Source organism: Acanthopagrus latus, chromosome 15, assembly GCF_904848185.1.
Source record: "Acanthopagrus latus isolate v.2019 chromosome 15, fAcaLat1.1, whole genome shotgun sequence".
NCBI lineage: Eukaryota > Metazoa > Chordata > Actinopteri > Spariformes > Sparidae > Acanthopagrus > Acanthopagrus latus.
In genome coordinates this window covers 23,139,356-23,164,940 of record NC_051053.1, presented here as the reverse complement: position 1 = coordinate 23,164,940, position 25,585 = coordinate 23,139,356, and the positions used below count along the sequence as shown (strand labels likewise).

Sequence of the window (25,585 nt, the reverse complement as noted above, 5' to 3'; positions counted from 1 at the left end):
TATCAAAATATTTTGCTCCGTAATCAGTTTCCGTGCCAAAAGTCATCGAAACCAATATTGGGGACTATAAAATTGATCGATATATTGGCCAATATACATAAATCTTTTTGCAACAAATAGTTTACAGTTTAGCAATAAACTGTAATTGCTGTTGTTGCTGTCTAAACATTTAACTTCACTGGGAATTCAAGAATCATAAATTACACCAAACATCTATATCTGCATAATTACCTCTAATTTTGTGAAAGTGCTTCAGTCTGCTGACCGCTCAGAGCACTTTACAACCCCTGTCACGTTCATCCATTCACCCACACATTCATACACTGATGGCAGATGAGTGTCACGCAGGGTGCCAGCTGCTCATCGGGAGCAATTCGTGGTTCAGTGTCTTGCTCAAGGACACTTTGACATGCAGTTGGGGAACCAGAAACAGGAACCAGCGATCTTCCGATTACTAGACGACCTGCTGTCCCTCCTGAGCTGCAGCCGCCCCCTGTTACTGTTATCAGGATGTGAGACTACATATCAACTTCAATTTCATTCTGTTATGATGTTCTTTTCCTGGTGTTAAAGGCCGCATTACAGTAAAGTGATGTCATTTTCTGAATTTACCGGTGAGTTCTTCTTGTTCTAATACTCGCCTTTACCCACTGAGTCATCGCATCCCCAATTTTAAACCTTAAAGTGTGCATCCACTTCTGTGCCTCGGTTCTAAAACTGGTCCCCCAGCCAGTCAGAGGGCAGCAGGCAGCAGCACAGATGGAGCTGCGTGGGCAGGCGTTAATGCATTTGATTGCGGCTCGGACTGAATGTACAATAACAGCGAATCTGCATATTTATGCGCACACGGAAACACTCCAGATGCCATAAGCAGCACGCGTATAGACCCCTATACGTACAGTTGATTGCCATAAGCAGCGCTGAGTCAGCCTCTCTCAAGTGAAGATGCCCTGTCTCTGTGCTGAGGGAACCAGTCAGCCATCTGTTGGCCTAATGAGCTGACTCTACTCCACCAAAGCGACTCAACAGCACAGCTTCACCCCTCTTGTTCCCTCATTCACAGCTCCACAGTATGTTTGAGCCTCTCATCTTCTCCCGCTGTGTTCAGCATGCAGCGTCACACACGGCCCCCGATATGGTTTTTTTTTTGTTTTGTTTTGTTTTTTCGTTGACTTGTTTAGCGTTTCATTTTCTCCTCGTGCAGAGAAAAGTCGGTCATGTCAGACTGTCCAATTAGCCAGTTATCTCGCCGTTAAAAGAGGTTTATGAAATTAATTAGAGGAACACAGTGTCCTGGAGTTCAAATCGACGCTCTGTGCACGAAAAGTGACAGAGTGAAGCGGGAGAGACGAGCGAGCCTGAGGGGAGAAGCTCTGAATGAATTTGTAGCTTTTGGATAATAAATGGACTAATTAAGACGCAGACGATGGGGTGCTTCTGTGACCGGCAGCAACCATTAACAGCAACAACCTGGGTTCAAATTTTCATTTCCTCCCATCTCTCTACTGTCAGTGTTTAGAAAAGAAAGTCGTAACATTCCTCTGTAAACCCTTGTTTACTCAAACATGGCTGCGTCTCATGGCTTATTCAGGCAACCCAATTGCCAGAATGTACATCAGCTAAGTTAAAGATTTATGTTTCTCTATGTTGCAACCCACTTCTGTTTGGGCTGTGCTTATGAGGTTTAGACACAAACAACACTTGGTTTTGGTTAGTAAAACATCATGGTTTGACTTAAAAATACCTGTTTTGGTCACCACAAACACAACTGGGAATGTCCTGAGGTCTCCCTAAAGAAACCCAGTTTTGTCGCCACAATCGTGGCTGGAAATGGTCCGACTTCCCGCTGAATAATATTTGGTATCGGTGGCTACGAACACGGCTGGAGATGTTTTGGTCGCCACAATATCCATTGATGTCAAACTTATAAAAGTTAAAATGCTGCAGTCCCTCTTTAGAAATATCCGATGGTTTCACACTTACACACTTTCAAAGGCAGACTTGAACTGCTGTCGACTGTTTTGTTGCCTCTTGGCTTCCACCTCCAGACGTGAAAGTCAGGTAATGAACATGTTATATGAACGTTTTGTACAAATGCCAATATGGTACATAGCCTGTAGTTTGCAGGAAGTTTAACCGCTATTACTATAACCTGGTGACTGGACTGTCTCACATCGCTTGAGCCAGTTCATCAGAACACATTTTCAGGAACACTCCCAACGACCTGTGAACATAAACTGTAAAGTCAGTGGAATTCTTCTTTAATTGCCCCAGCGTGAAAAAAACGTAGTCCATCGTCTGTATATTTTCACAAGGATCAGACAATTGCCAGAGAAGCATTTTGCTTAAGAAAAAACAACTGTGAAACGACATAAGCAGGAGGAAGATCCTGGTAACAAGTGAATCTCATCAAATCCTTTGACTCATCATGAGCAATAGACACATGCTGGACGGATTAAAAAAAGAATTGCAAAAATGTAGCAGATGTCGTCTTGGATTTAGTGTTGCTAAAAGTGACTCATCTTTAAAACCACAAATCTCAAGTGTGTGAAATAAAAATCCACTTTTCTGCTTTGTGCATTTCAGAGTCTATCCAATATCATAACTGACTGAAATCTCCCACACAAGTTTCACGAGTGAAATAAAAGCCTGTGACGAGTTCTAGGAGAGATCCTTCACCTTCAGAGCCTGTACTGACAGATACAGCAAAATGATGCTTACAAATCCTCAAATTGTACATTTTTGATTAAACTGCCTCCCGACAAACTAAACTGAATGCACCCTATAGATTTTTATGGATTACAGGTTTGTAAACTTTAGTTTCAAAGCAGTCCTGGCTTTCTAAAATACAGACAAAAAGCAAAAAAACAACCCCTCTCAAACAATGTCCTGGTATCGGCTCTGCTGAGCTCAATTAGCTGCACAAGCGTTGGACTCGTTCAATCGCAGCTCTCTCCGGATTGTACTAGCGAGCTCTGAGTAATGAGCCTTCGCGCACATGCTTCTAGCTCGTAGTTAAGTGGCATTAATCAAGTCAGCCCGCTAAGCCCAGTGGATTTCCTAAGACACAAAAGGTGTTATGCCCTCTGTCATAACAAGCACAATTTTGCTGGCTAAGCTAAGTGGAAAATGGCACTGTTTAGACCACAGTAAGAAGAAGGAGGACGAGTGTGTATCTGCTACATCTACAGAGACGGCAGAGCACACTGTAAAACTTCAGATCTTCAAGTGTCCGGTGTTCAGGATTTTGTGGCGCTTGCTGGTGAGCTCAGCCCTCGACTCCCCCTCCCCCACAGTGGCTGCTACAAGCACAAATTCACTAAATGAAGCCAGTGGCGGCTGAGGATCAGGAAGTAGAGCATCATCCACCAGTCGGAGGGTCAGTGGTTTGATCCCCAACCCCAGCAGTTCACATGTTGATGTGTCCTTGGGCACAATTCTGAATCCCAATTTGTACATATGAATGGTTATCGCTCCTGATGAGCATGTGGAACTGGGTGAATGCTGACTAGACAAAAAGGGCACCATAAGGGTTAGAACTACCATACTCGTGCTTGTTTTGTCCACTCTGGGCCACCGTAGAAACATGGCAGGGTCAGGTGGAAAAGGGCAGGCTTGTATGCTGTGACGCGGTTTGGAAATCATCATGATTTATCTTCAGATACCCACACAAGCACAGCTTGAAAAATGTCCCATGTTCGCCACAAAAATATCCAGCCATCCATCCATCCATGTTGAAACATAGACTTAAAACTGATTTCACTGACTTGGCAGCCACCACCATCATCTCTCCACCTCCATGTAAGTCCGGGATCAAACCCGTAATGTGAATGCAATATGACTTTATGTTGTACATACTCTAGTTTCTGACACGTTAAAATGTGAAGTTATCAGTGGTTTACAGTCAAGTGCAAGCGTTTTATTCAGGCGACTGAGCTGGATAATGATAAAATAAAATACTGTGATAAAATACAAATGCATATTAAATTCAAAATATATTTTGGTCACATCCTCTTTCTCTCTCTCTCTCTCTCTCTCTCTCTCTCTCTCTCTCTCTCCGTCTGTCTCTCTGACATCTGCTGAACAGCCACTCTGAACAGGAGTCCCGGAGTGGTATTAGGGCTGAGATTGGTGCTGATAGGAATCTGATATATGGTGTGTGCGTGTGTGTGTGTGTGTGTGTGTGCGCGCGTTTGCATGTGTGCCGGTAAGCCACTGTTTTTATGAACCCTGTTAGCTGTTGGCGTTCTTCAGCTGTATGTCAGTCTGCGTCTAGTTAGTGAGAACGCACACACACACACACACACACACACACACACACGAACACACACACACACACACACACACACACTAAAAGCTTTCCGACTCGTCACGCACCCGTCACCGTCCTCGGTGCATCCCACATCATGGAAAATTGGCTCCTGTCCGGCTCTTTCTTTTCTTCACTCTGTATCCTCCTCCCAAACTTTACTATCTGTCTCTCTGTGTGTGTCTGTGTGTGTCTGTGTGTCTCTGTGTGTCTGTGTGTGTCTCCGTGGTCACATGGCTCCGATGTGGAATAAGAAAACAAACAGCTGCTGCTTCAGCTGGTATATTCCTGAGGAGTCGTGCTCACACATGTCATCAGCTCTTGGTGTTGGAGCGTTTGAGTCCCTCTCTGCTCGTCTGTGTAGTTGTGTTTTACACTCTGTGGTGATTTGATTCTGCTCAACTTTGTTCAGTTATTTTGCTTAATTTTTATTATGATTTAATTGTTATTATCAGGATTAGATTAAAAGCTTATGGAGCCACGAAGAAAAATAATTATCCCTCTCTAAACTCACACACGCCTCACTCACGCCCTCCATACTTTTCATGAACCAGTAACCATTAACCTTAAAACCACTTAAGTTACACAACCCATTTCAAGATTAAAAATGGAGCATGTGGGTGTTTTAGTGGTGTATCAAACTCCAACAAAAGCTGTATTTTCTCATTCCCAAATTTCAAGTAGATCCATTTCAGTAACATAGCTGGTCGAAAACACAGTATTATTTTTTATTTAATGCTTAGATGGTGACAAAATAGCAATGAAAAGCGATCACAGATGCTTTTTAATGCTTTTATCTCTCAAAAAACTCCAGTATTTGAAAGCAAAACACCATGAAACTATGATACAGAGTTGCTCTCGAACTCTAACTCATTAATTGCACCTTATTTGATCAGTTGTGTGGCAGGGATCGCTTGAGAGTGTGACTTTAATTTATGACGCACTTGTCTGGCCATTAATACTCTTCTTCCCTGCAGTATTATCGAGCAATCACAGCTAATAAAGCTCTGCTAGTAGTTGAATTACCTTAATTTAATTGCCTATGAATTCCTCATATTGAAAGAACCCTGTTAATTATTATTTAAAGGCAGCAAAATCAGGAAATGTTGGGTTTTCACTAGCACTGACATAATATGACTATATCACTATAAAACAGCGAAATAAATTATATATCTCAAAGTGCCCGTTCACAAGGTGATCTTTGTCCTTCCTCCGACGATCATTTGCCTAAAAGTGCCTGTGGAAAACCCCCTAAAAATGAAATGTAGAACATGTCGTCGAATCTGATTGTTGCAGAGCTGCAACTAATTGTGTGACTGTGTCTTACAATGACCATGTCAGGAAGAAGAACTGAAGGAATGCACTCACATCAAGGTAAAAAATTCCTTTCTGTATCTTCAGTGGAAGTAGGTCAGCATTATGAATAAAGCTGTAACCCCTCAGCCCCTCTTGCATTAGCACAGATATCCCCTCCTGAAGCTTCCTTAAGAAAGACATTAAATTCCTTCCACCAACCCGGCTCTTTAATGACTATCATTGTAGTTCAACTTTTCTTTTGATGCAGACAAAAAAAAAAAACCTTTGAGAAGTGAGCAGAGAGAGCTGGCCCGTGCAGCGCTGTGTCCTTGGCCCGGCTCTGTTTGGTCAAGTAGTTGCTTAGAAATAAAACCGTATGTTTTATCGCTGCCATCATCAGGTAAGATACTGCACTCGACTGGATAAACACAAGGATTAACTAATAGACCGTTGGCAAGGAGTCGGTCCTGGCTCCCTCTCCCACTTTCTCCCTCCGCGCCTCCTCCTCCCCCCCTCCTTTCCTCTCATCTCGCCTTTTTCTCGTCTCTCCCTGTCATCTCTTTATCTACCAGCGTGTGCTTTCATTCAGCCTCGCGTCTTGCATCATATCAGTCTGAAAATCAAGATGTTGCAGACGTAGCGCACACACACACACACACACACACACACACCACCATGTACGGTAAGAACAGGTATTGATTAGAGTAAAAACATGATCAATACCATGATGGTTAACCTAGTGAGAATCTGGAGAGAGAGCAGCAAAGAAGCTAGAGACCGACTGCGCTCTGGTCTGTTTACTCAGCTTGTCTTCTTCTTCTTCTTCTTCTTCTTCTTCTTCTTCTTCTTCTTCTCATTATTTTTTTGATGTACCAATCTCCCGCGTCTTTCCTAGAAGGAGAAATGTTATTTATAGTGAAGCTCAGTCTTTATCTTCCCATCACAACCTCTGCTCAGCTGAAATCACTCCTCCGACACAGAGTCTGTTTCGGTATGTTTACCCAGGTACTTCACTTTAAAGGGTAGCTCCATAACTTTAATGAGTTTTACACATTAAAGTCTGTTTTAAAGGTCCTGGGGAGTTCTACTGCATATGTGGGGAAAAAAAATAGTATAAAGCCTTTTGTGGCTCCAGAGGAAGCTGCAGGTAATCTGATAAATTGCCTCCAGTGATGTGACTCAGTGGCAAAATGGCATTGTGGGAAATGTAGGAGAAGTGTAGAAGATATTCCTGAGTAAAAATGAAGATATTGTTTAAAATATTACTCTGTACTTCAAGTTAATGTGAAATTAAACATGCAATATGTATGTATAGGAAATAGGAAATATTGTACTTTTTACTTCTCTGCCCACCAAGAACTTTTACTTCAATACTTTAAGTTCATGTTGCTTTAATCTTGTGCTCGTACTTCAATGTACAGTTTCTCTGTATGTGGACGTCTCTGCTGCTCTCGTTCTATCTCCCTTCTTTTGCGTCTTCCATTCCCTCTTTTTGTTTCTAAAGCCATCACATTACGAAGCGTTTACTCGTCGGCTCATCCCGACCAAACCTGCCTCGCCGGCTCTCTCGGTTTCTCCTTTTTTCTCTTTCAGTCTTTTCGCTCTCTGTTTCCGTTCTCTCCCGCTGTCTTGATTGAAAGGGTATGCACGGCTGGCACAGAAAGAAAGAAGGAAATAGATAATGATACCAGACCGTATTGTGTGGAAAACCCTGACCTCTCACGTACCAAATCCGTCACACACGCACATAAACCGCACACGCTCACTCCGTCTCGCTCTCAGATCCTTATTTCATATAAACAAGTGGAGGAGAACACGTGCACCCTTTCCTTTTTCATATCATAAGCATACTTGTTCTCATTTACATGTTGATGCGACACATGCTTTCACGACATACAGATCAATTTATGAGCCTCATGATACCGTGCAAAACGGTAGATTTACACACACAGTGACACACACACACACACACACACACATACACACACACTCTGCTGAAAGAAGGTTTGATGATTTTAAATCTTCTTCCACTCAGACGTGTCTACTGAGAGAAAATGTATTATCCACATGAAAAAGTCAGGTTCAAGTATTTCTCCCTCTTAAGTGTGTGTATGGTGTCTGCTGTGCTGTGCTGTGTGTTTGTGTGTCTACTAATTTAGAAAATACACACAGTATCATTGTAAAGAAAGTTATTCATCTCTTTGTTGTCAGCGTTTATTGTTAATTTTACAGTATTTCCTACAACGTCAGCATCTTCTGTTGCACAACACGACTTTCTTTCCTTCCAAAGTTTTCTTTCCAATTTAGTAGAAAAAAAAAAAGAAAGTTTGAACTAACGCTAATGTTTCCATCCTCTACTGTTATGTAAATATTAGCTGAGCACTTCAAGATAAGTACCTGATGGCACTAATTATCCAGCCTTTCACACAGTGTGAAGACATAATTAAGTGAGCGGCAGTCAAACCTCAAACAGTGTGAAACGGTGTTATGTGTTAATTTGAGGAAGGTTGCAGTCGTCTTTATTACTCCACACAGATCTGATGTTCTCGGCTCCTGTTGCTCCAGGAGACATTTAAGTCTCAAGCTTGAAGTGTGATTTATTCATAAAAACTAATTTCATATATTTTTTTTCCATTTCCACTAGATGTGTTTATACCTCTGTCAAGGAGGTTATGTTTTGTCCGTTTGTCTGTTGGTTGGTTGGTTTGTCAGCAAGATTACACAAAAACTACTGAACAGATTCTCATGAATCTTGGATGGAGGAAGTGTATCAGCCGAGGATGGACTCTGTTAACTTTTGGTGCGGATGCAGGAAATTTCTCCAACTGAGAAAGAGCATTTTCTGACATTTCCATTAATTTCTCAGAGAATTATGGATCTTGACTTATATAAAATATTGTGTATTTAGGTGGCTGGTATCTGCAAGTGAGAACAATTTGATGTGGATTCGAATTAAAAGTGCAGATTTAAATGTGTTTTATTTGATACTGGATTAGGCTTGATTGAATTGAAGAGGACTGTTGGGCCTTGGCGGAGGTATGCACTCTACTGTGAGCGCCATCCTAGTTTGTTTAATGTTTTCATCCTCTATTCACAGAGCGTCTGCCTTAGATGGCAAACATTAGGATGTGCGTGACTACCACTCATTGTTTCCATCATATCTTATCGCATTTTGCATTATATTTATTATATGATGTTGTTATTATTCTTCAGATTTATGAAGTTTCAACCTAACTTACTAACGAGCAACACAAGCGCTGACATTCAGGTGAGATTTGGAGTGGACACTGTCACCTTCAAAAATCAACAACAATCAATCAACAAACATTTTGACACATCTTGATGATTTGTTAAATGACAACCTGGAGGATGAAGCCGTTGAAGCAGGTAGATTTGTTTGGTTGTTCTTCAAGAAGCACCATTTGAACTGATGTGAAATGGAAACATGTTTTTTAACCTGTTTCTAGTCAAATTCCTTGTATGGAAAACCTGCTCTGTAATAAATTAGATTCTAATTCTGACTGTATGTGTCTCATCCCTGCTGTTTGCAGCTTAAGACATCATCCTCGTACTAAAACCATCTTGTGAGCCCGGGCTACAAATCTCCAGACACCTGATTACGCAAACACACGCAACCATCTCTTCTCCTCCAGCATTTTCAGACGTCTTCGTCGGCTCGTGGAGGAGTGGAGCAGCTTTTTGGCTGTATATGGTTTTGTCTCTGGGTCCTCGGGTCATTCATCAGCATTAAGTCAGAGGCAGTTTGTCTCTGCCATATGCACCAAAGCGGGCACTCTCTTACACCTGCATCTCGTCCAGGGTCCGCGGAGGACGTCAAGCACCAATAATAGCAGATGGTGGTTCGACAGCCTGACGACAGAGCGGGCCAACACTCCGCTGAGATATTTAATAAAGGGAATTAACTGGCATTTAAAAGTGGAGCGTCCAAGGCAAATGTTCTCAATGGAGTGAACGCACATCCTCAGTGCCAGCGTGGAAGAATGACTGCTGTTTACAGGTAGTAAACATCTGGAAACGGCTTATAAGCATATTATTAATGACTGCTCAGTATCAAGAAGCAGGCGGACGGTCATTTTTACAACTTAATGCACTTAAGAACACCTAAAAAAATCACAGATATTACATGTCTGCTCCAAAAAGTACCTTCCGGGGAAATGTTAGTCACCTTGATTCTGATCCGCACAACAAAGGCAAACGTGTCTGCACATTTATCTTCGTCTGACATATAATAAATAATAATATACATATATAATTCATGTAGGGGACTAATCAATGTGACAGTGTTATTGATCACATGTGTCGTCGCTACTCATCTGTCTGTGTGCACCCACTGAATCACTTCATCACCATGATTGATTTAAGTGATATTGATAACATGACGATTTAATGTATGAAAATGTGTACATCTGAAAAACTGTCTGCGTGTTATGAAATCAGTAATATCTGATGACGGAGATTCGATGACTGCATGCTGTGTGGTCGCCATCAAAGAAACATGATGCCCGTGTTCTCTTAATCCAACTTGCAGACGCCATTCAAGCCAGACATTCATATTCCAAATGATGGACCTGTTTTTCCAGAGGCGCTGAGGTCAAGGTCTGTGAGCGCAGGATTAATGCTCTGTTCTTTTTATTGTCCGTATTCAGGTGTGGAGTATTCACACTGGCTTGTGTTTGTTCAGTTTTTTATTTTTTATTTGTTGACTCAAGACCTTGAAGTTCGGCGGAGTGAATAGAGAGGTTTCATAAAGGTAGACTTTTTGTTTTCAGTCTCAGACCTTCATCAGAATGAGCCTGACCTCACAGCTTCACTGTCGATACAGTTCAACTGTACACATCTGTAAGGAAGTCATTTGAAAAGTCAGGAAAATTCAGCTTTCTATTAAATGTTGTGTCAGAAAGATGGACATAAAAGTTCATCAGTGCATCTCTTTATGTTTTAATGGTTAGAAATACATGAACATCACTTGCAGGATGAGGCTTGACTGTGGACATTTCCCAAAATGCACTGCCTGTCTCCAAGTACACCGCACTGACAACAGCTGTTATCTGTACAATCCATGAACTCTGCTTCATTCTTGAGAAGTTAAAGCCTTTATTTCCATGGCAGGAAATAGTTTGAACTGCAAACCCTGAACATAACTAGACTCAAAGATCAGCTATGGCACTATGATCCAATCTTACAGGAGCATGGTCACTTCCCAGGAAGCCGGCACGTTCATTCACTCTGGTCGGACAGGAAACAAGTGGTCCGACCACATCAGAAGCCAGAAGAGTTGATACCTGATCTGATCTGCATGGACACACTCGGAGCTGAGCTGACAAGTCGGCAACCTTTATATTGTTCTAAAAAATGAGGAAAGCAGCACAGACAGAACGGGTCTACGAGCAGCTCTGATGAAGTGTAGTGACGCCTTTAACAAGAAAATGTGAGAGAGAAAACAGATGGTTGAGCAGCGACAAAGATACAGCCGCAAGTTGAAACTGTATTTCCTTTTTCTTTTTTTTTTTTTCCTGTAAGGGTAGTGCAGGTTGTTCGTTCTCATTTCTGGACCACATTAATGGTCACGCTTTCTTCTGTTGCACTCGTGGCTTCCCTGCACTTAGGTGAGCCATGAGTGCTTACCTAAGTGCAGGTACGTTGTCCTCCATTTATATCTCGAAATGAATATGTGCACAGACTGAGGCAGCTATAGTTCCATAAGTCAAGGGAGAGAGGGGTCAATAGGACTTACTCAGACGGATGAACCCGGACCGTACTGTTGCTAAAGAGAGTATTCTCTTTCAATGTTTACTTCAAGGAAAACCGAACACAAGTTGAGCTTGATGGATCATTCTTGACGTTGTAAACAGCAGCGGGCAAAAAGGTCTCAACACAAGGTCCAATTACTAGATTGCTCCAGATATAAGGAAAGAGTTGAGGCCGTTCGTAAGGAGAGCCAGTGGTTACACACACACAAACCTCACAAACCTCAAATCTGTCTGTCCGTCTGTCTGTAGATGTGGGCCAGACATTAGGGACCATCAGCCCTCCACTATTCACACAAACATGCACACACACTTTTCTTTCCATTTTCTTTGTGGATCCCACGGAATATAAATGGCCGCATCAATCACAGAGGAGAGCCCGGAGACAAAAGGTGATGGTGAAGGAGTCCAGAAAGAGAGAGAGAGGTGAACTGGAGCAGAGAGGGAAGAGGGCTGGGTGAAGGGGAAGGTAGAGCGAGAAACAAAAAGCAGAAAAGATTAAAGCGAAAAAGTAAATCAGAGAGGGGTCTGAGGAGGAGACGGGAACATATTCTGCACACAGACAACACTCAGAGATCTGAAGAGACGAGAAAACTGTAAATATCAGAAAGACAGATGGCACTTTTAGAAAAAAAAAATGTTCGAGAGAGAAGAGCAGGCTGAGGCTGCTAGCCAGTGCATATGTTGCCTGGAAGCTGCCTTATGAATTTTAATTTGTATTTGCTCATTAACCAAGTTAGCATATGACTTGCGAGAGACAGGGTGGTTTCCTTGAAGGCAGCGGATGAGGGTATTTTGGGTCATTCAGGCAATTAGGACGGCTGCAATTGAACCTGGCAACATAAAGAGCGATGCAGATGTTTTTATCGCGTCGTCGCAGCTCTAAATGTCCACTTTGATCCCAACAAGAGCTTCAGTATTACGAAAAGTGACACGCCTCGCAACCGCAAATTTGTGTTAATGATGAATTTGGCAGATTGATGTTTCAGCCTGAGTGGTGCTCGTTGAAAGTAATAGTTTTGGTTGAGCGTTTCCAGCTTTTAGGATATTGACTCTGACACATTTTCATCCGGATAATGCCGGGTTTTTTTTGTTTGTTGGACCCGGAGCTGTGAAAAATTAGAGTAAAGCTAATGAGTTTTTTCCTCATTTCCTCAGCAGAAAGAAGTTCGAGCGAAAAATGTTAATGACAGAAACATTTTTCCCAGAAATGCACGTCGCTCTTGTTTTTTTTTTTAAATCTAACTTTTCAAAGATGTGAGCACAAAAACTGATATATGAGACTTTTATGCAGTTGCAGCTCGGGTGGTATTTACTGTCCAGTTGCTGTTTGTATCTTTTGCCAACCGACTGTATGCAAAGTGAGAAAATTCACAGGGAGAAGATGCCAAAAACATCACAACAATGTGCACAGTGCTGCCGAAGAACCCTGCAGACGGCCACTTTAAAGGAATTATTCTCCTCTCCTTTGGTTTTAAGTGAATAATTGGACTACAGAAGAACTCAAACACACACACACACACACACACGCTCATACAAACAAACCACCACCATAACCTGCAGCTCCGTCTCAGCTCCCCGTCCAGGTAGTGATACTGTAACATAATAAAGCATTAAACAATGCTCAGCCTGGTCCGAATGACACTCGGAGCAGTTTAAATCCTGGTTTATGTTGCCTGACGTCGCAGAGATAATCACATCATGTAGCTCACTCAGGTTCTCTTCCAGCAATTTTCTCCTTTTGTGTGTTTGAAAACTAATGAGACGAAACCCGTTATTCCGCAATCAGTTTTTATGTATAATGCTGATTACCTGGCGTGTGTGTGTGTGTGTGTGTTTGTGTTGTTTCCACAGGTTCATCCTGGTGTTCGGATGTTTGGTTCTCTCTGTGTTTTCCACCATCCCCGCTCACCAGGAGTTCTCTTCGCACTGCCTGCTCATCCTGGTAGGACTCACACACACACACACACACACACACACACACACACACACACACACACACACACACACACACACACACACACACACACAAGCCTGTTCAATCAGGAGGTGTCTCCCAGGGAGAGCTTATCGAATTCGTATTATTCTACACTGATGAATTATGGGGATGCCGCATGGTTAAATTAACATTTTTGAGTGTGTGTGTGTGTGTGTGTGTGTGTGTGTGTGTGTGTAAATGATGCTCTTGTCCGTGTTAGAAATGCTGATCGTGCGTTCTCAGCTCTCTGGTGAACTGTAATGAACGGTCCCTGGTTACTCACGATCAGAAACACGGTAACAATTCAATTTAAGTTAACAATCTGCGCCTCAGAGGTAATTAAGCGGAAAGTCGTCCGTCAGAGCAGGTTGGGGGAGAAAACGGTGCGGCACAAACAACAAACTGGAAGCAGGTGTGGAACAAGACACATCCTGCTCAAGTAGAATCACCGTTCATGTGCAGTGAAGAGTGGAGACAACATGGGGTCGGGGCAGGGTGAGGAAAAGGTCGTGTTGTGGGTTAAAATACCTGTTTCTGGTCGCCACGAACACGTCCTGAAGGTGTCATGAGGTCTAGTCAAAATCAGGTCTGTCGCCACAAACACTGCTGCCAATCACAAACGTCTTGCACATATGTGGTGAGACAAAAGCAAACAATGCACATTGTCTTCCTTTGTTCAGATTTAAAATCAATTTTCTTATCTTAAACTGGTATTTGTCATGAAAAAACAAATTTAACCCTTAATAAATCATTCTTTGAAAGTCACCCCCAGAGCCAAGGCAGGAAACAGACCAGTGCCTTTACAGAAAACTCAGAGTTTCAGCGATGAAGCAAATAACCAAAACCCATCAGTCCATCAGTTCAAAGACGGAAAATAACCATACAGGAAATATCAGAAGTGGAGAGAACAACTCGTACAGTTAGAAAAAAGGAGACAGAGCACAGAAGACGTTGGGTTAAGTGGTTGAGATACGAGGCCATGGACTGGTTTTATGAAAGAAAGAAAACGTTTTTGTATTCAATCTCACACCTAAAAACAAAAAAAGGGCAGATCTTGATGAAGTTTATATTAATATTCAGTGTACATATTTAGAGGAGACAAACAGAAACACGTTTAATTATTTACACACACATTTTTCATTGGTATGTATAGTTGCCTTGAAAACTTTTAATTAACAGGGTTCTTAGTTAATCCATACAAAGACATGAATGAAAACAAGTAACACCTACAGAGACAAGCAGAATCACGCATAACTGTGTGGCCTTGTACAGATACTTAAGGTTTTTGATTAGTTTTTGTTATTGTTGTTTTTAAGCTCGATCTTGTTCATTTTTCCTTCTTGTGTCACTGGCTGTATGAAATATGAACAAGAAGAAACAATACATGTAAACACAAAATATATCTTATGGCTGTGCTGAAATATGAACTGTAAAGATACATAACATTTCACATTTGTAGAAATGTCAATTCGGGACATTCTCTTGCTATGAATCACAAAGAAACTCACGCTTTGAATTAAGATTAAAGTTTACAATAAGTACTTATAAAGTAGTGACTCTGTTTAGACGGCCTGCGTGTTTAAGAAAGACATTGTTTTTTTGGCCCGAGTGTATCGGAAAATCCATCTTTTGTCCAGGTTTTTAGATATCAGTCTCTGAATTTTCTTGATTAAAAATTTTAAGTAGTGGATGAGGCCGTTGATCTGATCTCGATCTGGCAAAAGTTGGAAAGGAAGCGATGACACACAGGATTGATGAGCTGCTGTAATCAATGCCCTCTGGACAGCAGCACACTACTCTCCGCTCTGACGTGTGCAGAGGTGTGTGTTGTTATTTTGCAGCAGCTTGGTATCATCTGCACATGATTTATTCGAGGCGAGCTGCGTGGACCGGCCGTGCGTCGTGGCACCGCTCCAATCAGGGGCTGCAGATTTATCAACATATCCATCCTGCTGCCTTCCGATGGCTGCAGAAATTTAACAAGCTGAGGGGGGGAAAGCTTTGATTCAGTACAAAGCAGCTGCGGACGACAGATACTGCAAGAATCACCCATAAAATAGCAGCAAATTGGGCGTCCCGGTAGCTCACCCGTTCCATCACTGCAACACTGCGAGACATCTTCTCCCATGGCTCGTCGTAGCGTCCAGGCTCGCTGTTTCTCACTGGCTGCCGGCTGCAGCTTCATAATTAACAGACGGACATTCATCAACCTCCTCACGTAGCCTAACTCCTGGCAATAACTTCATTAAGCGATTGAGCCCAAAATCTTGAACTATTCCTCCAAAGGAAAGTTTCATTATTCTAAAACTTATTGTGATTAATGTACCTGGGGTTAGCTCAGGTTAGCCTTTATCACCAGAGACTTCTTGAGCCGTCCCAGCAGGAAGAGCACAAGTGTAACTAATAACAGTAACGGTGGCTCTGTTCCACTGAAGTGTCACCGTGAGCCAGCCTGCATAATAAGAGGGGCCTGGAACTGGCACACCTAAATGGAATACAGCCATTATTAAGGTTATTAAACACACCTGTGCTCATAAAAGACGTATTAGTGCTGAAAACACAGACAAAAAGATGAAGTGATGATAGCACACATGTGCTGTAACTTCCTTGACCTTTGTTGCTTGTGTAGCTGCATTTGTCACATTTTAAAGGTTAACGTTTGTGTGTTTTCCACGTGTGTCTGTGTATCTGTGTGTGTCTGTGCAGGAGTTTGTGATGATTGTTGTGTTTGGTCTGGAGTACATCATCAGGATATGGAGCGCCGGCTGCTGCTGCCGCTACCGAGGCTGGCAGGGACGCCTCCGCTTCGCCAGGAAACCGTTCTGTGTCATAGGTAGGTCTGCGTTTGTGTGTCAGTGTGTGTGTGTGTGTGTGTGTGTATGTGTGTGTGTGTGTCAGACTATCAGACAAAACTCATGAAGCCTGGTATCTATTAAATAAGATGTCTCTCCGTGTCATTCATGCGTCATCGCACCGAGATTGGATGTCTGGCCCAAAAATGACATTTTGAGAAAGTCAAAAGGAAAACTCAAAATCTTACCGAAGTATTTTTCTTTGACTTCTTGTCAGAATATCTCAATAAAAAGCACGAGCACCTAGAAAGTACTTGATGTTTCCCAGGCAACATCATGTCACACGACAGTCAACAAAACTACAGATTCTCTTTCCTGCAGTATCGACAGAAACACACATTTCTGTTCGATACTCAGAATATCATCATGTTAAAGTTCAGTACACTGTAACCTGAGCCGACGATTCTTCTACATCTCAAAAGTTTTTTTTAAAATCTTCTCTTCGGCATCCGGTCGATGTAACCAGCAACAAATAAGCATGAAAACTATTTTAAGAAGAGAGTGGCTCTCTGTCTTCCTCTACTCCAGATTAAAGGAAGACAGTCTGCTGGGAAATACAAGGGGGAGAAAAAGTGGAGTAATTCATGATAGTAGACAGAATGACAGACGACTTATGGAGACAGAGAAGGAAACAAACAGCTTGTAGTGAATCAATAGCTGTTTTAAAGGTGATGGATGGATGAGTGGTTGGACCTAAAGGAAAGTGAGTCAACAGCCGTTCCCGTTATTAATATTGTGGAACCTGTGTGACCTTTCATTTCCCCCCTTTAACTCCCCAGACATCATTGTACTCATCGCCTCGGTGGCAGTGGTTTCAGCCGGTAGCCAAGGAAACATCTTCGCCACGTCTGCTCTGCGAAGCCTTCGCTTCCTTCAGATCCTGCGCATGGTGCGCATGGACCGCAGGGGAGGGACCTGGAAGCTGCTGGGATCTGTAGTCTATGCACACAGTAAGGTAGGTCCTTCAGGATGTATGTGCCCGATGCTTCAGATGTTCAAAGTAACGATCAGACAGCGCTGTTGTGTGTTCTGCCCTTCACCTAATATTGATCACCTGTCAATCAATCACTATCAGTGCGGAGTCTTTTAACATTACCTTGGTGGTGGTTTGTTCAGTCATGCTTACTGTCAGTTCTTCTGTTGTGTATTGTATTGTGTTGTTGTTTTTTTCATTTTATTTTGTGAAAATGTCAGTGTTGAAGAGGCTTGAGCGATCAATGATAATAATACCTCGTCAAAATGTGATATCACGATGTCGTCCTGCACAAATACAAGACACAAGATATCGTCGTCGCTGTTGGTTGAGGGCTCAGGTTTGTTTGTGCTTTGTGTCCGTTAGTAGTCTGAACAAATAAATGACTAACAGGTTTGTAGCAGCACATACAACACTTTAAAATAACAAAATAATATCATAAAGGAACTTTCAGATCAGATATAAAGTTAGTGTGATGGTATGATATATTAAGAGCAGCTAGTCTGTCACTGGTTCCCTTCACTCTAAACTCTAGATGAATAAAATTTTGAAATTAATATAAATACAATCAGGTGAAAAATCAGAGAGCTAATACGCAATATTTTGTATTTGAGAAAAGTATTGCTAAAGACAGAGAAACTCGTGATCTATTTAGATAATAATCTGTTATTCCACATGTAGCAACAGTTTTATCTTTGGTATCTATTTTATTCTTCAGCAATTATTTTATTCTATATAATCGTCTATATTCTGCAGAACACAACGTCGAGATGCTTTTTAGTTGTTCTGCACAATAACAATGAACGCTTGAATCTGTACATAAAACAAAAGTAAGAATAAGAAACATCAGCTTTATGGTTGAAAAAATCATTTGTTACAGCAGGAAACAGGAGAAAAATACAGCAAAGATAAAGAGAATTAAAACATGATAACAGGGTAATGCTGTTTATGCCTATAAACCACATCAACAGCGGGTTTAATATGTAATATTGTAATTGTCATGTTCAAATATAAATCATAAAAAAATTGTTGCAGGCAGATGTTTGGAATGTGGTGACTCAATGAGCAAATATGGATATAATGAAGTATGTGCGACATGAAATGTCATTAGACGTGCAGTGGTACACTCCTGCATCCCTGCGCTCTAACTATGTGGCCATTATTTGCTCCATGTGCCTCTCGATTGTGCTAGCTATGTTATACGGTGGCCATTTGTCTTTCCTGTATATTGAGTGATTTTGTGCTGAATACTCGAGGCGAAGAAAATGATCCATTAGGCCCCATGTGTCACATTTACGTCGCTGTAAATAATGACGTTCTTTTCTCCGTTACTGTAACGTTAGTGAGAAAGAAACTAATTGTTCCTTGAAAGGGAGCGTTCAATACATGAGCTTTTTTTTTTTTGGTTTTCCAAGTGCACATTTGTATTAATGAAATATAATCATTTTTTTATGTGTGTGTGTGTTTTAGGAGCTGGTGACTGCGTGGTATATCGGCTTCCTGGTGCTGATCTTCTCCTCCTTCCTGGTCTATCTGGTGGAGAAAGAATTCAACAAGGACTTCGCCACCTACGCCGACGCTCTGTGGTGGGGCACGGTGAGCACGGATACACCTGCGCACACTTACAGTAACACCTTCAGCACTTTTTAACAACCTTTAAAATATCACACTGTGCTGTACGGTGTTTAGAAAGTCAGACTTTGTCACAGAGGTTAAAGATTTCACGCGATTTATTGTTAATTATTCTGACTTGTTCGTGCCAAAATCATAAAATATGCTTTAGATTAGTTTTTGCTCTTTTAATCCAACACCACCAGCAGCAGCAGCAGCAGCAGCAGCAGCAGCAGCAAACCCATAGTTACAGGCTGTATTTATGGTGATGGATTTCCATTTATAGTCTCCGTGTGACCTAGATTACATCCACAATACAAAGACCAACAGGAAAGGTCTTTAGTGTCACACTTGGCTGGATGTGCTGCACTGTTTCCTCCTACATCTAAAACCCATTATACCTTGAGAACGTGGAGACACACAACGCACAAACGAGAAATGGGCAAATCAATAAATTCAATTTTCTCCTGCTGCCAGGTGAGACCGGTCTGTCAGGGTTGTGTGAATGACGCTCAGAGACAGAGTCTGTTAACACTCTGCGCCGTGGCCTCGGAACTTGGAGGCTGTTTTGTGATATTTAAAAGACAAAAACTTTTTTCCAAGATGTTTCAGGCATCACAAAAGCTCAGTGTGTTTGTCCTAGCTGCATTTGTACATCACTGTTTTTACCTAGATATAAACACTATAGCGTCCTTAAACCAACAGCAACACAAAACTTCTCCTCATGTATTTAAACCGCGTTCACCAAAAGCCTCTATATGCTTTGAAACATCGGAGTAAAAGCTTGTTAAGTGCAGCACAAGCGAGAAACATCGGACCCATTCATCACGGCCGTGGCATCCACGAGGTCGCCGAGCTAGTTATCCAGTTTTTGTTTCAGCGCGAACTTGGAGATCGATCAAGGATAACAAACTAATTAAAAAATCCATTGTGGCTTAATGGAATGTTTTAGTTAATGAAAAGAAACATCAGACTTCACCGGTGTAGTGGCTCGCTCCTTTTGTTAGTACCGTACTCTTTTCCCACTCGAGTCAAGCAATTTGTGTGGGGGAAAAAAAAAAAATCTCTTTTCTGAATGCAGCCTGAGGCCACGGACAGCTGCGAGATATTCATGCAGCTCGTGTCAAAGAGCTCTGAAGCTTTGCAGAAAGTAGAAATGAAAAAACAAGACCCAGGACGAGTATATAAAAGAGGCAGCATGCTTATATCCCTCCATTAGCACTAGCTGAGTGATTTAAACCATGAACTGTCATTGACTTGTGTCTTGAACGACTCCCTGTTTTCTAACAAGCCCACAGTATTAACAGCAGCGTCCTTCATTTTATTTGAGGATCTTTTAGCAATGCAGCATATTTCACTGATGTGAAATTGACAGTCGTGCAACACCACAGCTGTCAGTGAAAATTAGAGTCTATTGTGAAGAACCACACCATCACAATGTTTGCTTACTCTAACTTTCACGTAGTAAACTCCTGCATCACACAGCTGGAATATATTTTAATGTCCTTTTTTTGATATTTCAAAGCATCTTATTCATCTAAAATGAACGTTTGACACCAATATTTTCACCCATCGTTAGGCTGGACACCCTTTTTTGACTGTTTGGGTCAAAAAAGAAATGTCAGCTTGAGTTTTTCTTGCTTTTGAGTAGATTTGATGTGTCAAGGCAAAACAGTACTAGAAAAAAAAAAAAAAAAAGGTCAGACCAGTGATGGAAGTGTGATTGACATGTGACTTGAACATCCTGTAACGTCTACAGACTCGTGTCTGCGCAGAAGACAGGCTGGACAGACCATGACCCGACCCAAACAAGCTTGTTTTTCTCAATTCTCACTTCTCCTGTTCATTCTCATTTCCTCAGTATCTGTCTCCAAATGCACTTCGTCATTTTTTGTCTCTGGACAGATTATACCCTCACCCTGTGAGAAACACCCTACACACACACACACACACACACACACACACACACACACACACATACACACACACACACACACACTTCTTTGGCACATGCTTGCACTCTCTGAAGGGATGTGATCCCTTTGCAACGGCTTTAGTAAAATACTCAGATAACTTGTTTCACAATATTTATTACAGATTTCCACAACAGACGACCTGAAATGTTAGTCACGACTCGAAATGACAGCAGATCTAAAAAGGCAGATTTAACCAAAGCAAATCGAGTTTTGGAGCTGGAGTGGTGGACTCTGTGTTTGAGTACCAAGTATCAAGGACATAAACACAGACGCAGTTGAAAGACAGAGTTGTGTGAAGTTGCTCACCGTATTACCGTCACCATCATGTTACTGCTGTTTACGTCCACCCAGACGCACACTCTCATTTCTTCTACCTAGTAGTAACTGTAGTTGTTCACTGCCACAGTGATCTGGTCAGTAAGGTGGGGTAGAGGATGAGTGAGCGAGGGCCAGATGTCAGACAAAGCTCTGATTCCTGATCGTTGATCTCCTCAGATCACCCTCACGACCATCGGCTACGGTGACAAGACCCCGCAGACGTGGACCGGACGGTTATTATCGGCCGGTTTTGCTCTGCTGGGGATCTCCTTCTTCGCCCTGCCAGCTGTAAGTCAAATATGTCTCAGACTGCCTTTATGTCCACACAGTGTCTCAAAGCTAAGGTTCATGTCTTTGAGGGGGATTTTATAACTCAGTGTTTCTGCCTGCAGGGTATTCTGGGGTCAGGCTTTGCCCTGAAGGTGCAGGAGCAGCATCGACAGAAGCACTTTGAGAAGAGGAGGAACCCAGCTGCCAGCCTCATCCAGGTACAGACGCACACACACACAATTCAGTGACCAATAACACCCTTACTTTTTTTTTTTGGCAGCAGCCGAGGATGAGTGTGAAGACAGAAACTTTCTTTCCTTTTATGTGCAACTTTTCACATGTGTGTGTCTGTGTGTGCGCTTCATGTCTGTGTTTACTGTCTCTAAGCTGTTCATTGTGTGACTCTGTCGGAATAAAAGTGTGTGTTTTGTCTCCGGGGAATATGTTGAAATGTGCGTAAGGGTGATGTACCTCTCCTCCTATCAGGGTGAAGGTGTTTCATTAAGTATTTAATATGAGCATGTATGTGGTGTGTGTGTGTGTGTGTGTGTGTGTGTATCTCCCTCTCTGGGCTGTCAGGGTGTGTAGCTGATGATGACTAACGGTGTGTGAGGCGCGCTGTCGTCTCTCAGGTCCAACAGCAACACACACTGCTGGGATTTATGAGCCGTTTCCATGGCGATCATTCCCTGGGCAGACGCTCCTCCAAACCGTCAGTCATTGTAATAGACAGGACCAGCTGCATTACTTTGTAATGAGCAATAAATATCTGCTGTGGACTTTGTGTGTGTGTGTGTGTGTGTGTGTGTGTGTGTGCGTGCGCGTGTGTGTGTGTGTACCCTAAACTGTCTATGATTATATGTGGTGTTATTATATGTTTGCACGTGTGTGTATGTGTGTGTGTGTTCTGTCTACCTTCCTCTATGCTAGCTATCCTGCTAATGCTAGTTAGCATGGTTTTCTGTCTCTGGCAGTGTCACAAAAGTTAGGAGAGCCCTGATTGGATGAAAAATCAATATACGCCCCCAAGTGCAGGATGAGTCATCATCATTTTTATTTATTTATTTTTTTGCCTTTTCTGGGAATATGCAAACTCTGAACTAAACTGAAATTCAGTAAAACACTTAAACATCGATTCTGACGTCATTGGAGTTTAAATCCTAAATGTGAGGATGTAGGATCCGTTTGTGAGGACGCTTTGGGACGAACAACACAAGAAATCCATCCAAAATTAAGTCCCAAACTTTTAAATTAAAAAACTGTCTGTGAAATACTACATTTGTGTCTTAATGAAGAGTTTCTAGATTGAATAGATTGAATCCCTGCCTCTCAGAAACACCTTTAAAAGAAGCCAAGAATTGTCACATCTACCTTGCTCAATTTTCACCTACAAACCTATAAATAGTGTTGGACATGTATAAGATGAGGTTTTATTACAGAAGACAAAATGCATGTGTCCACTTTTGCTTCACTTTCACGAGTGGTTTAGTGAATCCTGGTTAAATATGGATTTGTGCATCCAGTATCTCAGCATAAAACCTGGGGGGATATTTGAATTATTTAGGTGGGTAATTAATAATTTTAAATCTCGCTGTGTCCGTCCTCCCTCTTACCAATATTTTTTTTATGCCTGACAAAGACCAGTTGGAGCTCAATAGATCCTAAATAACCCACTAAGGGAGCAATTAATCCTGCGTGTGTTGATCTTGTTTCTGTTTCATTGGCTTTGTGTCAAGCACCTGGTCACTGTCTGTTGTCCGCCAAGCTCATAACATTTTCCTCAACAGGTAAAAGGAAACTTGGACGCAGCTTTGATGTGTTAAATTTGTGGATGACATAACTACACTGTCTGTCACTTCACTCCCCCACCTCTGCACCAGCTCTCCCTGCTTCAAACCGCTGTGTGTTTGTGTGCGTCTCCCTCTGTGTGCAGGACGGGATGTTACCGCCGTCCTCGAGCCTCAGCAGCTGGTCAAATTCTAAATTTCACCTGCTGCTGTAACTATTTAGTTTGAGTTGTTTTTTTTTTTTTGCCAAGATTTTAATCTTCCAGATGACTTTAAAACAGACCCAGGAGAAGCAGAACAATCAACAGCCAGAACTGACCAGCGTTTAGCATGTGGCCGGTGTTAATTTCCCGTCCTGACTGTGTAAAGTGTTATTATAAAGGCTTTTTCCAGTCATGTCGCAAATCTCGTAACCACGCTTGGTGCCATTGAGGAGGTTCAATCGGCAGCAAAGTAAATACTGATTTTTAGATGTAAAGAAAACAACCTGTGAAATTGATTGTAATGGATGTGGGTGGTTTCTGCTGAACAGCTGATGCATCAGTTTCCAAATGAGGTTCACTGTTGAACACAAATTATACATTCTGCATCTGTGTGACATAGAGCCCAAAATGTACGACTGTGCAGGCTGTAAAAGCGAAACGCACTGATAAATGTGTGAAAACTCAATAAACAGAACAGTGTGACTATTTCTGGGCTGTAACCAGCCAGATTTTTAGCTCCAGTAGAGTCGGAACACACTGAAGCCGCTCTCAGCTCAACTTCAAATGCTGTTAGATAACTGGATCCAGCGAGCAACGAAAAACGAGCATGAAAATAAGCTCACAAATGTTGTGTTTGCTAAATCTGATGTTCATCGCTGCCGTTATTTAACTTGCAGAAATGTCACTGAATTTTCGACTGGTTTGGTTTTAAAATGTTGCCTGTGTTTGGTGCACATTTGGATATATTTCCTAATAGCAGGAAGGCCTTCAAGCGTTAAGTCGAAATAAGTTGTGATTGCCTTTCAAATCAAGCCAAAGTGTTTTTCTGATATGATGCCTGCATCTCATCAGGATCCCAGTCGCATCAGCCTTCCCAAACCAGCCACGGCAGTGAAAAGATTTTTTAAAAAATACAAAATGGTTTCAGTCTGCCACCACCAAGCTGTTTCTGTAGAAACCCCTCATGGCCTCACCGAGGACCCCCAACATGGCTGCCAGCTGGTTACATGCCCCTAAAACGTGCCCTGTGTATGTGACATATTCACACATATCTCAATCCCCTTTCTCCTCACCACGTTTGTGCCATTGCCCTCTTGTGTCCCGTTTGTGTGTCTGTTTGTTTGTTTACTTGTGGACGTATGTGTGTCCTGTCCGTCTCTGCTCCCTCCCCCACCCAGGCGGCTTGGCGTCTGTACTCCACCGACGGTGCTCGTCCCTACCTCAGAGCCACCTGGCACCACTATCAAAGCGCCCTCCCCCCCTTCAGGCATGTATCCCCACCACCTCCACCACCACCACCACCACCACCTCCGTCAGTGCCCCCCCACCTCCCTCCGACAGTCCCCAAACACGATGCATCGACACTACCCAAAAAAAAACTAATCAGCTTTTTCTTTTTTCTCCCTCCTCACCTTCCTTTTTCTTACTTCCTACCCAACTTATACGTTCCTCCCTCATCCGTTATTTCCTCCCACACTTTACTTTGTTAATTGTTTCATTTACCATTATTTTATTTTATCCTGTCGACTCTGCACGTAGTGTGTCTGGCGTAGTTATGCTGCTGATGAACACTCGGTTTCCATTGCTACCTGGAAGCCTCATTTGAAGGCGTTGCATACCTGCAGCCCCGCCAAGTAGGTAACAACTTACAGACTTACAAACATGGCCGCTGCTGCTCAGCCCCTTCTCCTCATCACTTCCCCCCTCAGCTGATGTCTGCCCGTCTCCATCGGTGCTGCTTCAACTTTTTTTTTTTCCACTGACTCATTGTTATGCAGCATTGCAACCACTCATTCATAAGCGTAACTCTTCTTTTCCTCCCCGATCTGGGATGGTGTGTTAAGCATGCATGATCTGTAACACCCTTCAGACAGTTAAATGGCACATTTGGAAGTTTCTGAGGTATTCTCTTCATTCAGTTTCATAAATGTTTATTGAGGAATATCGATAATCCTAAATGTCTTAGACTCATATGGCATGCTGGGAGCAATTTGCAAGATAGTGGGTTGTTGAGTTTCTCTCCCAGGTCGTCAAATACTGATGCTTTGGGTCGGTGGTCGGCGTGGAGGGAGGAACCAGAGGTGCTGGTGGTGCTGACGGTGCTGCAGCGCCGCTATAAAACGCATCAATCGAAAAGAGTGGTGAAGAATCGCCGCAGAGATAGAGGGAGAGACAAAGAGGGAGCGTGAGGATATGAACAGGAAAGTCCACAGGATATAAAAACTTGATTTGATCGTGAAGCCT

At 42.4% G+C, this 25,585-nt stretch overlaps 1 protein-coding gene and 1 long non-coding RNA gene across 4 annotated transcripts in view; one reads left to right on the top strand and one right to left on the bottom strand.

Annotated features, from left to right (window-relative positions):
- kcnq5a (potassium voltage-gated channel, KQT-like subfamily, member 5a) overlaps positions 1-25,585 on the top strand; it is a 100,757-nt gene that overhangs the window by 55,718 nt on the left and 19,454 nt on the right. For 2 of the 3 annotated variants that reach the window (XM_037124464.1, XM_037124465.1), the window contains exons 2-8: positions 13,228-13,318; positions 16,058-16,184; positions 16,983-17,158; positions 18,647-18,772; positions 21,259-21,369; positions 21,474-21,569; positions 24,881-24,975. In XM_037124464.1, the coding sequence (XP_036980359.1) occupies positions 13,228-13,318; positions 16,058-16,184; positions 16,983-17,158; positions 18,647-18,772; positions 21,259-21,369; positions 21,474-21,569; positions 24,881-24,975 (822 nt within the window). Of the gene's footprint in view, positions 1-13,227; positions 13,319-16,057; positions 16,185-16,982; positions 17,159-18,646; positions 18,773-21,258; positions 21,370-21,473; positions 21,570-24,519; positions 24,609-24,880; positions 24,976-25,585 lie in introns of all 3 variants that reach the window. The other variant, XM_037124466.1, reaches the window with a different exon arrangement.
- LOC119033887 lies at positions 14,519-15,780 on the bottom strand. The gene is made up of 3 exons (XR_005079415.1): positions 15,678-15,780; positions 15,440-15,530; positions 14,519-15,335 (listed from the first exon to the last, which is right to left on the bottom strand). It is a non-coding gene; the product is annotated as an uncharacterized LOC119033887 (long non-coding RNA).